The sequence below is a fragment of the Pan paniscus genome, chromosome 13, assembly GCF_029289425.2.
Source record: "Pan paniscus chromosome 13, NHGRI_mPanPan1-v2.0_pri, whole genome shotgun sequence".
Classification (NCBI taxonomy): domain Eukaryota; kingdom Metazoa; phylum Chordata; class Mammalia; order Primates; family Hominidae; genus Pan; species Pan paniscus.
The window spans coordinates 80,745,190-80,759,992 of NC_073262.2; the positions used below are offsets into that span (position 1 = coordinate 80,745,190).

General features: G+C 37.3%; 1 protein-coding gene across 1 annotated transcript in view; it reads right to left on the reverse strand.

The window, feature by feature from the left end:
- Positions 1–12,363, reverse strand: part of LOC134728681 (probable 3',5'-cyclic phosphodiesterase pde-5) — a 99,717-nt gene extending 87,354 nt beyond the window's left edge. Inside the window, exons 1-2 of the mRNA XM_063595087.1 lie at positions 12,213–12,363; positions 8,281–8,455 (exon numbers count right to left, since the gene is read on the reverse strand). Coding sequence (XP_063451157.1) covers positions 8,281–8,442 — 162 coding nt within the window. The 5' untranslated portion in view covers positions 8,443–8,455; positions 12,213–12,363. The remainder of the gene's footprint in view (positions 1–8,280; positions 8,456–12,212) is intronic.
- Between the last annotated feature and the right edge of the window lie 2,440 nt (positions 12,364–14,803).

Consider the following 14,803-nt stretch of genomic DNA (forward strand, 5'->3'; position numbering starts at 1 on the left):
AAGGTTTCTGACATGCCCTGGAGACATTTTCCCCATTGTCTTGGTGCTTAACATTGTCTTGGCAATTAACTCCTTGTTACTTACAGAAATTTCTGTAGCCAGCTTGAATTTCTCCCCAGAAAACAGGTTTTTCTTTTCTTTTCTTTTCTTTTTTTTTTTTTTTTTGAGATGGAGTCTTGCTCTGTCGCCCAGGCTGGAGTGCAGTGGCACGATCTCAGCTCACCGCAAGCTCCGCCTCCTGGGTTCACGCCATTCTCCCGCCTCAGCCTCCAGAGTAGCTAGGAGTACAGGCGCCCACCATCAAGCCCAGCTAATTTTTTTTTTTTTTTGTATTTTTACTAGAGGCAGGGTTTCACTGTGTTAGCCAGGATGGTCTCGATCTCCTGACCTCATGATCCGCCCGCCTCGGCCTCCCAAAGTGCTGGGATTACAGGCCTGAGCCACTGCGCCTGGCCCACGTTTTTCTTTTCTGCCACATGGTCGGGCTGCAAATTTTCCAAACTTTTATGCTCTGTCACCTCTTGAACGCTTTGCTGCTTAGAAATGTCTTCTACCAGATACCCTAAATCATCTCTCTCAAGTTCGAAGTCCCATAGATCTCTAGGGCAGGGGCAAAATGCCGCCAGTCTCTTTGCTAACGCATAGCAACAGTGACCTTTACTGCAGTTCCTGATAAGTTCCTCATTTTCATCTGAGACCACCTCAGCCTGAACTTCATTGTCCACATCACTGTCAGCATTTTGGTCAAAACCATTCAACAAGTTTCTAGGAAGCTCCCAACTTTCTCATATCTTCCTGTCTTCTGAGCCCTCCAAATTGTTCCAACATCTGCCCATTACCCAGTTAGCCATAGTTGAAACTGGAGTGGCACATTTTGTTCTTTTTTTTAAGACAGAGTCTTGCTCTGTCACCTAGGCTGTAGTGCAGTGGTGCAATCGCAACTCATTGCAACCTCTGCCTCTGGGGTTCAAGCAATTCTCCTGCCTCAGCCTCCTGAGTAGCTGGGACTATAGGCACATGCCACCACACCTGACTAATTTTTTGTATTTTTAGTAGAGACGGGGTTTCACCGTGTTAGCCAGGATGGTCTTGATCTCCTGACCTCATGATCCACCTGCCTTGGCCTCCCAAAGTGCTGGGATTACAGGTGTGAGCCACCGTGCTCGGCCATCTCTTACACATTTTTAAGTATCTTTATAGCAGTGCCCCAAACCCCTGGTACCAATTTACTATACTAGTCCATTCACACTGCTATAAAGAAATACCCGAGACTAGGTAATTTATAAAGGAAAGAGGTTTAATTGACTCACAGTTCCACATGGCTTGGAGGCCTCAGGAAACTCATAATCATGGAGAAAGATGAAGGGGAAGCAAGGTACCTTCTTCACAAGGTGGCAGGAGAGAGAAGTGTGAAGGAGGAAATTCCAAACACTCATAAAACCATCAGATCTCGTGAGAACTCAAAGACTGTAACAAGAACAGCATGAGGGAAACCACCCCCATGATCCAATCACCTCCCACCCGGTCCCTCCCTCGACATGTGAGGATTATGGGGATTATAATTCGAGATGAGATTTGGATGGGGACACAGAGCCAAACCATATCATAGAGCTACAAAGACGCTAGTAGAAAATGATAAAACAGAAACATATAAATGACAGCAAAAAGGGACAATGCTGCTGCTAGCACAATCAGACTTCAAAATACTGATAAAAATGAAATGGAAAAAATAGTTTTAAATGATCACTCTAGCTATCAGCTCTAAGGTCAAATGACAGATACAGAAGATACTCAGACAAAGGAGATACAAGATCTGCACAACCGGTGGCCCAAGTAAGATTTTTAAAAAACAAATGAAATAGAGTAAAACTATTACAACATATAAATCAAGAAAACTTTCAAAACTAAAGGCACTGAATCTATCAATTGGAAGAATACAGCATGTCCCAGGAGATAGTGAAATTGATCAATCAAGGCCTAGATATAGCCTAGCAAATTTGCTAACTCTCAGTAAGACTTTTACTGAAACATAGGGGGAAAAAATAAAATAAAAAACCAAGTAACTCATAATGGAAAGGCAACAGGCTGGTTTCATATTTCTCCAAACAATAATTCAACATAAAGCATATAAAATCCTGAGCAATTAAAATGTCTCCCAATCATTTTACAACCAAATTATCATTCAAGTGTAATAACAATCCCCAGCTGTATTTAAACATCCAAAAACTGGGACAATATAGTTCTGGTAATACTTTCTTATTGTTACAATGAATAGAAAACCATCCACTAACCAAAAGATAAATGAAGATAATATGGTAAAATCTGGGAACACTCACTGGTACTATTTAAATGTAGAACAAACATTAAGAACAACTGTGGTAATTATGGTTACATGGGGTGTAAATGATATATGGCATCTCAGAGTAGAAATAACAACATACATAAGTGGTAAGAGTTGGAGACTATGAAAAATGGGAGATTGTATAAATATTTTGGCTTTCTCATCCTTCATAGAGGAGGATAAGCAGATGTTGCTTAATGCAGATCAATCTAATTGTAGAGGCACATGGATATTCTTTAAAGTATAAATATGACTATCAAAATTGTCAAAAAGAATAACATTGCCAAATAAATTTAGTTGGTAGAGGGACAGGAACAGGAGAATGTCAGGAAAAGTGGACATACATAATTTCCTTACCACGCATAATGGTAAATATTTCTTTTGAACTATTTGGATTTTTGTATAATGTAAGCATTTCAAAATATTTTTAAAGTTATTAATACATTTATGATTCAATGTGTTCCTACTGCATCCACTAACAAAATTTGACATGACAATAAGCAAAAGATAAAGACTTAAATCCCTAATAAGATAGTTTAGCTAATATGCTAATCTCATGATACGATTTCTTTAAAGGCCCAAGAAAACCAGGGTTTGTATCCTAGTTCCACCATTTATTAGCATAGAATCCTGGAAAAATCATGAATTAATTCAAACAATTTGTTTCTAAAACCCGCTTCAATTATCATTGCCCAAAAATGCAAGTGGTGCTTCAATGCACTATAAAGACATTATTCTCAAAAGAAAAATTTTATCCATTTACTGATGTTTTTAAAAATACAGTACGGCCAGGCACAGTGGCCCATGCCTGTAATCCCAGCACTTTGGGAGGCCGAGGCGGGCAGATCACTTGAGGCCAGGAGTTCGAGATCAGCCTGGCCAACATGGTGAAACCCCGTCTCTACTAAAAATACAACAACAGCAAAAAAAATTAGCCGCATGTGGTGGCACATGCCTGTAATCCCAGCTACTTCAGAGGCTGAGGCAGGAAAATAGCTTGAACCTGGGATGCAGTGGTAGCAGTGAGCCGAGATCACAACACTGCACTCCAGCCTGGGTGACAGAGTGAGTGAGACTCCATCTCAAGAAAAAAAAAAAAAAAAAATTGAAGAACAAAGAAAAACACAGTATATATGGTTCAACATCACCAATCATTAGGGAAATGAAAACCAAAACCACATGAGATAGCACTTCAAACCCATTAGGATGGCTGTTATCACAAAAACAGAAAATAAGTGTTGGTGAGAAGCTGGAGAAATTAGAACCCTTGTGTATTCTAATTCACAATGGAATTGTGGAAACATAAAATGGTGCAACCACTGTGAAAAATGATATGGCTGTTCCTCAAAAAATTAGACACAGAATTATCATGGGATTCAGCAATTCCACTTCTGGGTATATACCCAAAAGAATGAAAACACGGACTCGACAGATATTTGTATACCCATGTGCATAGCAGCATTAGTCACAAGAGCCAAAAGGTGGAAGCAACCCAAGTCTCTATCAACAGATAAATAGATAAACAAAATGCTATCTACATATAATAGAATATTATTCAGTCTTTAAAAAGATAGAAATTTCAACACGTTACAACATAAATGAACCTTGAAGACATTATGCTAAGTGAAATAAGCCACTCACAAAAGGACCAATACTGTATGATTTGATTCCACTTGTATTATGTACCTAGGGCAGTCAAATTCACAGACAAAAAGCAGAATGTCAGTCGCCAGGGGCTATTCAATGGGTACAGAGTTTCAGTTTGAGAAAATGAAAATGTTCTGGAAATGGATGGTGGTTATGGTTGCAAAACAGTGTGTGCTTAAAATGACACAGAATTGTAAGTTAAGATGGTTAAAATGGTAAATTTTATGTTATATATATTTTGCTACAATTTTAAAAACCACATAATATAATATTATTATAATCATGAGTTTTGTAAAACTATATTCTATACAAGTCATATGGGACAAAGAATCTTTAAAATTGAGAATTTCTGTATTCTTCTGAAAATAAAAATAGTGTAATTATTTGCAACAGAAAGGTCATACACAAAAAAATAAAATATGGTTGACAGTGCACCACAATTTTTATTAACACTGAACTACTGACTTCCTGGTTCTTCTTAGTTATTGAAGTCTGTTTTTAGCCAAGCTGTGCTAACATATTTTTTAAATCCTTGTTTAGTTTTAAGTAAACTTACTTTAAAATCCTAGTGCAATTAACATAGTAAGCTACTTATTGTTCTTATTTCATCAGCAGAACTAACAAACAATATTATATCCTTAAATTAGTCACAAATATTACCTAAATAATCCAATTTAGGGAAATTTTATTTCTAATTCTTAAATAATATTAAACCCAAGCCTTATACAGCTTTCAACCATTGGCAACAATCTACATAATAAAAGGCATATTTGGTATAAGTTTTAATATTATTTCAAATCAACGCTATTGAGGAATAAATTCCTCAAACTACTGGCAGTTAGAGGAACAACATTGGCTTAAGACTGCTCTACAAATTAGAAGTTCAAAAATTGTGCTTATAACAGGATAATAATAATAAAATGACTCTATAGAGAAATACTTTAAAAATTAAAAAGCTATATAAATGCTAACAATGAAGATGAGTTAAAAACTGATCTATTCAGTAGTCTATCAACTGAAAATCCTATTGCAATAACTGCAATGCAAGTTTAATACTACCTGCCCACAGTAAGCGCAGACTCCATAGTACCTTTGCTTCAGACACCAGCTGCAAGCTCAGGGGCCCCCAAGCCACCCAAACTTCCAACTAACTGGCTACAAATTTGGGGGTTCCCACAACCTCATCGACTTCAATAATTTATTACTAGAACAACTCACAGAAATCAGGAAAGAACTATATTTACAATTATAGTTGTATTATAAAGGATACAAATCAGGACCAGTCAGGGGAAGAGACCCATAGGGTGACAGCTGGGAGGGTCCCAAATGAAAAGCTTCTGAGTCATTTATCTGTGGAATCAGGTCTCATCACTCTCCCAACACATGGATGTGTTCACCAAGTAGGAAGCTCAAACAGAGTTCCAGTTGAAAGTGTCTAAAGTTTTTAAATGGGGCTTCATTACACAGGCATGATTGTGTGAATCACTGGCCATATGACTGAACTCAACCTCCAACCCCCTTTCTGTTCCCAGAGGTCAGACTTACTCATCTAGCTCAAAGCCTTAATTCTGAAATCACCTGATTGGTCCTTGCAGTTTGGTCAGCACCCATTCTGAAACTATCTGGAAGTTCACCGCGATTCATCTTATTAACATAAACTCAGGTCTTGGTCCCAGGGGCCAACTATAATAACAAACATACTCCTGTCACTCTAGAAATTCCAAGGTTTTAGAGGTTCCTTGCCAGGAACCCAGGACAAAGACCAAATTATTACCAGTACTTAGTACCAGCATTTTTGCAGTTCCCAAATACAATGATTTTGTGTTAATAATAAATATGCTGATATTTTAAAAGATGATAAAATACTACTGATTTGACAAATATTAAATGTTATTCAATGTACTTTTAGTATAAGTACTTTATCAATTATGTATTTATAAATTTATTTACTTAATTTCTTTTTTTTTTGTTTTTTTGAGACAGGGTCTCACTCTGTCACCCAGGCGGGAGTGCAGCTGTGAGATCATGGGTCACTGCAGCCTTAACCTCCTGGGCTCAAGGCATCCTCCTGCATCAGCCTCCTGAGTAACTAGGACTAGAGGAATATACCACCACATCTGTCTAATTTTTTTTTTTTGAGACAAAGTCTTGCTCTGTTGCCCCAGCTGGAGTGCAGTGGCGTGATCTTGGCTCATCACAACCTCCGCCTCCTGGGTTCAAGCGATTCTCCTGCCTCAGCCTCCCAAGTAGCTGGGACTGCAAGCGTGCACCACCATGCCTGGCTGATTTTTGTATTTTTAGTAGAGACGGGGTTTCACTCTGTTGGCCAGGCTGGTCTTGAACTCCTGACCTCGTGATCTGCCCACCTCGGCCTCCCAAAGTGCTGGGATTACAGGCGTAAGCCACCATGCCTGGTCTAAGTTTTTTGTTTTGTTTTTTTTTTTTTTAGAGATGGGGTTTCACCATATTGGCCAAGCTGGTCTTGAACTCCTGACCTCAGGTGATCCACCTGCCTTGGCTTCCCAAAGTACAGGGATTACAGGCATAAGCCACCATGCCCAGCCATCAACTAATTTATTTTTTGTAGAGACAGGGTCTTACTACATTGCCCAGGCTGGTCTTACAGACCAAGTAATCCTCCTGGCCTCAAGTAATCCTCCCACCTCAGCCTCCCAAAGTGTTGGGATTACATGTGTGTGCCACCATGTTTGGCCAATTATGTATTTATTTTATATGTAAAAGTAGTCCTTTATTATGAGTCTCCCCCAAATAAAGATATGTTGAGGTCCTAACCCCTGGTAACTCAGAATATGAGTTTGTCTGGAAATAGAGTCATTGCAGATGTGATTAATTGAGATGAGGTCATATTGGTGTAGGATGAGCCCTTAATCCAATATGATTGGTGTCCTTATGAATATGATTGGTGTCATTATGAGAAAATGGTCATGTAAAGACAGAGATGCACAGGGGTCATGTAATAACAAAGTCAGAGATTGGAATTATGTAGCTAGAGGTCATAACTAGAATTTCACCCATAAAAAGGAATGAAAAGCATCATAAGAAGTGTTGATTGCCATAAAAAATTATTAGACTTAGTTTCTCAGTACCACCTGTTGTATTCCGGGTTGTTTGTTGTAATTTTGTTGTTGTTGTTGTTAAATATACATTTCCAGTGGGGGGGAAGGAATGAAGTACTGATACATGCTACAATTTAGATGGGCCTTCAAAACATTATGCTAAGTGAAAGAAGTCAGACACAAAGGGTCACATATTATATGATTCCTTTTATATGATCCAATAGGCAAATCCAAAGAGACAGAATGCAGATTAGTGGTTGCCAGGGAATAGGGTTAAGGGGGAATGCAGAGTGATTACCTAATGGATGCAGTTGTTCTGGAGTGATCAAAAAGTTTTGAAAATAGGGAAAGGCGGTGATTTTACAGCATTATGAATGCACTAAATGCTACGGAATTGTACACTTTAAAACCGCTAATTATGTTATATAAATTTCACTTCAATAAAAATAATAAAAAGAAATAAAAAATAAAATAAAATCCTTTTCAAATAGTAGTGACTTGAAATGCCAACCTATAAGATATGCTAGGCCCCAAGAAAAGTTTCAAATAGAGTTATACCCTATTTTGAAAAAAGCTGATATATATATATAATCTCAAAAAAGCTGATATATATATATAAAACCATATATATATTTAACAGGATTATCATATTATAATTTCCATTCTTAGACAGATAGATAGATAGATAGATGTACACATATAAATCTCCATATGATTAATCCAGGAATGACAAATTGCTTTGCAAAGATAGTGTAGTCTTTTCCAACCACTTCGATCTTAACCCTAAGATACTGTCTCACTTTACCCTCTTCCCACAAACAAAAAAACATGCTGAATATACGCTTCAAACTATATAGCATTTCTCCCACTCTGCTAAAATCAATACTACAAATAGAATCACTACTGCCATTATACCACTAAAATATGATTTTTTAAAAATCTAGCTTATACTTTTTCAAGAAAAATGTATTACCTAAAATCAAATACCCTGTATAGGCAAAAACCTATGCCATACAAGATTCTTAATTCTTCTGATTAAAAGGATGATCAGTTATCCAAATGCAGGTCTTATGATATAAATCCATATTTCAGTAATATGTAAAGAGTGGTCCATTTTTTAACGCTGCAAATTAGGAAATTATTATAATGCCAAATCATATGCTTTATTCTTTCCTACAGTGTATCTGGTTCTCTCCCACAACTGCTAGTTTTTACCTTTGTTTTTGTTTGCCTCTGTATAAGAAAATCCTGGTGCTTTTCCTGTTTTTCAGCCAAAGAGGCCCCAGAGATTTGGACCAGTCTTGTGTTTTTCACCTTTTTCCACTGTGTGGCACTGAGCACATTTCTGAATAAAGGTCTTCTTGCCTGCTTCAGCATCTCCCATGTTGCTCTGCAATGGAACATTAAAACCACAAACCAAAAAATATATATATATTAGATTTTCAAAGCTGGGGAGAAAAAAGAATTCCATCATTTTGACTGAAGTGAATGCTGATGATGTTAAACAAAAACATATCCTTTAAAGCATGCAAGCTTTAAGGTATGAGTGCTCAAAAACACAGATATATTATAACATCCAATTTCATAAAGACAATCATCTCATTAATTAGGCTTATTTTAAGTTTCTAGCCATAGCTACTTCAGAAACTGCTATTGGTATCAAACGGGTTTTACTTCAGCCTTCAAAGAATTATATTAATTTATCCAGGTCAATCATATTCCTTTTCATTTCTAAAAAGTGCATGTGCAAAAGATGATGTAAAACATATAGGTCTAATTTTGCATCCCCTTATTTAAAAATAAGAATAGAACAAATAGGAAAGGTGTTTATGATATTACTATGAGTATTTATATGTCTACAATAATCAAACTGTAAAAATAAAAATTATACAGAAAAGAATGCAGCCATAGAAACCTGTATGTAACATAATTTCTCATTTACTTTACATTCTTAGCTATAGATACCAGATTAGATCAAGCATTATCTGAAAGCAATCAGAAATAACATTATTGAATTCAGTCAGCAATAGTATGCATTTAATACTAATGTAGTGGAAAATACACAGTTTTAAGTAGTAAAGACCTTACTGGGTTGGGTGCGGTGGCTCATGTCTGTAATCCCAGCACTTTGGGAGGCCAAGGCGGGCAAATCACAAGGTCAGGAGTTTGAGATCAGCCTGGCCAAGATGGTGAAACCCCATCTCTACTAAAAATACAAAAATTAGCCGGGTGTGGTGGCGGACGCCTGTAATCCCAGCTACTCGGGAGGTTGAAGCAGAGAATTGCTTGAACCTGGGAGGCGGAGGTTGCAGTAAGCTGAGATTGCGCCACTGCACTCCAGCCTGGGTGAGAGAGAGAGACTCCCTCTCAAAAAACAAAAACAAAAACAAAAACCTTACTGTATGATGGTAGACATATAAAATAAATTTTTTACAAAGATATTTTGGTTGAGACTGTTAAAAATTCTATAACTAAATAAATGCCTCCTCCATCTAAAATGATGTAAAAATTAAAATAAGTTCAAACTATCAAAAAATTGTACTTTATCGATGTCTCAGGAGGTTCTCCATGGTGGTGCAGGATGGCATAATGAAGGCCCTGAATGTGGAACCTGATGGCATAGGTCTCACCTGCAGCCTGGCACCCAATATCACCTCACAGCTCTGAGCTCCTGGGCCAGATCACTTCCTCCACCCCTCCCTATCTCACCTGCCCAGCCAACTGGGACCTTGGCCAGATTTCTGCAATAAACACTTGCGGTTTCTGTCCAAAAAAAAAAGTGTACTTTAATATAGTAAGGAATATGCTGTCTGGGTTCCATTTTTCTGTTTTTGTGTTCTGTGAAGAATGAATGCAAGGGAGATGGGGTTTGGGATGGATTTGAACACAAAGAATTACTACTACAGACATCATGAAAATACCAAATTCTTTGAGAGTAGAGTCCTAAGCACATATTCATCTATCAATAGAAACAGAAAACGTTTGTGTTATTCTGCCAATATTGAAGAAACATATTGTTTAACTACAATTCATAAATTGTTTAACATACTGTGCTTAAACAATCTTTATTCTTCAATATTGGCAGAATAACACAAACATTCTTAGCTACTGCTCCAAGAAAGGCCAATGCTTTATACACAACAACCTGCAAAACCAGCTCTCCCTAACTTCTTTAAATCTATGTGGAAACCCATAACAGTGTCAACAATCCACGTAAAGGGAAGATAGTTTTCTTTAGGCAGTATCCAAAAACAACTAAGCTATTAACCAATAGTTCAGGTTTCATGGAAAGCCGGGTAAGAAAACTTACTTTATCCAAGAGAAGCTTACTTTAAAACTTCAAACATCACTCAGAGTACTGCATTCAATTATCAGTTCTATTAATTATCTAAATAGGTTCAGAATTCAGTGAGCCTTTGAGCACAGACCATAAAGGATAAAACTTCAGTCACAAAAGCACATTTTTGGCCTTTTCACAAAATACATTCACCATAACCATAAAGCTTGTATCATAAAAAAGTCATCTAAGCACTAACTAGATAATCTTTATTTCCAATTTTTATACAAAGCAGAAAAATCAGATTGAGGCTGGGCATGGTAGCTCACACCTGTAATCCCAGCACTTTGGGAGGCCGAGGTGGTTGGATCACCTGAGGTCAGGAGTTCGAGACCAGCCTGGCCAACATGGCGAAACCTCGTCTCTACTAAAAATACAAAAATTAGCCGGGTGTGGTGGTGCATGCCTGTAGTCCCACCTACTCAGGAGGCTGAGGTGAGAGAATCACTTGAACCCAGGAAGCGAAGGTTGCAGTGAGCCGAGATCGTGTCACTGCACTCCAGCCTGGGCGACAAAGCAAGACTCAAAAAAAAAAAGGAAAAGAAAAATCATATTGATTTTTATACTAAGTAAATGTTACTAGTAATTCAGGAAACCAGACATTTAAAAACAAACAAAAAACTTTCCTTACTCATAAACTACAGATTTCACATGAAAGTCACGTGTAACATATTTCCATTATAACTGTTAAAACTACCAGCATTAATCACAATTAAAACGTTTACTTCTGCCCTCTCTAATCATAGACGAATACTGCCAGTGCAAATACCTATGACCCTCTTCCAAGTGCATTAAAACCAACAGATTCAGTAATAGCAGGAAGGGAAGAGCAGGATAGCAAGGGATAGAATATCTTAAGAAGGACAGGAAGAATATGAAAAGAATTCATTTTGTCCTATAATCATTTGGCACTCTATCAGCATTTCATATTTCAAAAGAAAGATCTCACTGAAATAGGCAAAGATGTGGCATCTTGTATGAAAATGGTCATTCTTCCAAGAATGAAGTAATTTCAACATTAAATAGAGTAACAGTAGCAAACATTTGTATGTGCTTAGTATGTGACAGGCATATTCTAAGCACTTTATATATTATTAACTCATTTAGTTCTCACAACAGCCCTGTAAGATGGATACCATTAACATCTCTATTTTTATAGATGTAGAAAATGAGGCAAACAGAAATTAAGTGACTTGTTTACGGTCACAGATTGGTGAACAGTGGAGAAGAATTAATATTAAATCTATAATCTTATAGGTTTAACAATTCCTTTTTTTTTCTTTTTTTTTTTTTGAGACGGAGTCTCACTCTGTCGCCCAGGCCGGAGTGCCGTGGTGTGATCTCGGCTCACTGCAACCTCCGCTTCCCGGGTTCAAGTGATTCTCCTGCCTCAGCCTCCTGAGTAGCTAGGATTACAGGCATGCACCACTATGCCTGGATAATTTTTGTATTTTTAGTAGAGACGGGGTTTCACCATGTTGGTCAGGCTGGTCTCGAACTCCTGACCTCGTGATCCGCCTGCCACGGCTTCCCAAAATGCTGGGATTAGAGGCGTAAGCCACCACGCCCAGCCAACAATTACTTTTTAAGGGTGACTTGGCAACCCTGTGTTGAACACAATATCTGTAACACTGCAGATGCTTACAACTTCTTTTTACCCAACTGAGAGTGCTTAAAGAGGAATAGGTGGGTACATACCATTGCTATGTCTTATTTTTCATAAAAAGAGAAATGCTAATGAAACACTTTTTAATATTGGCATTAAAAACGGCCAGCGGTTCCTCCCTTTGCCCCCGCTCCCAGCAGTCACCTGGAACAGCCACCCGGCCAGAGTCCACGCCTCAACTTCGAGGCTGGCGATCCAGAAAGAGCACCTCACGCCCTGGGCTGCAAGCGCAGCCGGACGCGCGCGACCAGTGGTCGCCAGCCAATGGCAAGCCGGGACCCGGTCCCACTGCTGATTGGCCCCCAGATCCCGTGGGATCTCACCTCTCGCAGAGGCTTAAAGCCTTGTACTTGCTGTGCAGTGCTTGGCTCTGCGTGCCCGCTGTCCAGTAGCTGTGGATAGCTCTTGAGCTGTCGGAAACTGGCTAATTCAACTGAGGAAATGAATTTTTAATTATTTTCATTATAATTCATTTTAATTTTAGGTAATTTTAAGTAATTTTAATTTAAATAGCCACAGTCACCAGATGCTTTAATGAAACTATTCTAAGTGGTATCTATGAATTTTGTCCTGTGATCTACACATTTAAAAGATGTATGTCATCAAGTTGAATCAAAAGGAGCAGGCATACTGTGAAAAAAAAAATCAGGTGTTAGATATTATTCTCAAACTCAAAGGCATGCAAACTCAAGAAGGAGACTACCATTTCTTGAGTGCCTGCCACAGGTCAGACTAAGTAATTGCATACGTTATCAGTAGACAGTAGCCTTACAGATGGGTCAAATGGAAACTCTGAACCATATTCATATACAACAATCTGAAAGCTACTAATTGATCACCAATAAGTCTTAGTTTTAAAACCTATAAAAAATTTGCAAATAGGGCGAAATATTTTTAGTTAATTGATGTAACATATGAAGACTAATATCACCAACTAAGTAAGCCTCATTGTACTTGAGTTTGGAAAATAATGACAAAAATTTACTATTTGCTCCTGGCATTTCAAAAATTAGTCACAATATCACCTCTCATTTTTAAAAAGAAAAGATTTGAGGGAGAAAAAGTTTCAAAAAAATCTGAATTTCATGTGAAACAAACATGTGTGCACATTCTAATAACAGTGCTTTATAGGCTACATGTTCTAAAGCCTTGAAAAAAATTTAATCTGCAAATGCCCAGCACCTGGTTTCTTCTATTAAGCAGACTAACGAAAAATCATTCTTTTAAACCTCAGACATTTTTAGGTGTTTTAGTTACATGTAATTCATGTTCAAAGGTTTTATGATTTGAAATATAACAATTTGGTCATTGAGTGATGAAATGTTCTAAAATTGATTGTGATGATGCTTGCACAATGCTGTGAAGGTACTAAAAACGATTTAATTGAATACATCAAATGAGTGAATTGTATGATGTAAGAATTAGAACTCACTGGGTGTGGTGGGTCTCACCTGTAATCCCAGCTACTTAGGAGGCGTAGGCAAGAGAATCACTTAAGGCCAGTTCAAGATTGCCCCAGGCAACATAGTGAGACACCAATCCCTTAAAAAAAAAAAAAAAAAAGATAAGAAGAAGAATTATATCTCAATAAATCTGTTTAAAATAAATACATGTCATGAAGAAAATGTACTTACTTTTTTTTAATTTATAAGTAAATTTCTAATTTTCCTTGAATATGTCATATTTCACATAATTGGATAGTAAAGAAATTTTGCTTTCCTGGCATTTTCCAATATTTCTGTTCCTGGTTTTGTTTTATGCAATCTTTTATCTTTTTTTGAGAAAAGAATTAACTGTTCTCAATAACAGCCTAAAATTTTCAGGACACCAATCAGTAGTCTTATTTCACAAAGAATAGAGATTGCCCAGTCAGGACAATTTAAGAAAATTACACATTTTCCACTAGATGGCACTGGTTTGCAAATAATATTGCTTTGCACTTCCTCTCATCAACAAAATTCACACTATCAAATTATTTTCATTTACCTTGATTGTTGTGGGTAGGATAAAGAGAAATGGAAAGTCAAGAAAAGATACTTCCTAGAGTTGTTCAGCCTCAGGGTAAACAGAACCCTCACTACAGATATGGAATGTAATACAAGGAGAAATTATAAAAATCTTAGTGCTAAATCCAGGGTGACAACCCACAATCCCTGACTCTCAGTAGTCATCACACAACTGTATAATATCAGTGGTGGGGGAGTGGATACCATAGTCAAAGGGAACAAGAAAATTAATCTCAATTATACCATTATACAAATATTATCTCATTTGATCTCTAAACTATGAACTCCATATATATTATCTTATATGAGCATAACTATACAAGGCTAAATAATTAACTCTGTGGGGGAAGAAGAGTAATTATTTTGTTCAATACTACATCCCTTCAGTATAACACAGTGCTTAACACATAGTAGATAGTCAAAAATACTTACTAAGTGAATGGGTGAATTAATTAAACTTGATAGTCATGCTCCTGCGTAGCTATTAGGCGGCTATCAAGCTTAACTAATCCAACCACAAAATAATATGTATTACCTATTTAGTAGGTAATATTATTCCTACTTTACAGTTAATGAAACCGAAGCTGCAAGTATTAAGTAACTTGTCCAGGCTCACACAATTCAGTAGCAAAACCATGTAACATAATCTGATATTACTTTGCATTATATATTTACATGTAAGATTTCCACAGTGGGGGAAAACAAGCCCTCAGGACATGTCTTTCCTGT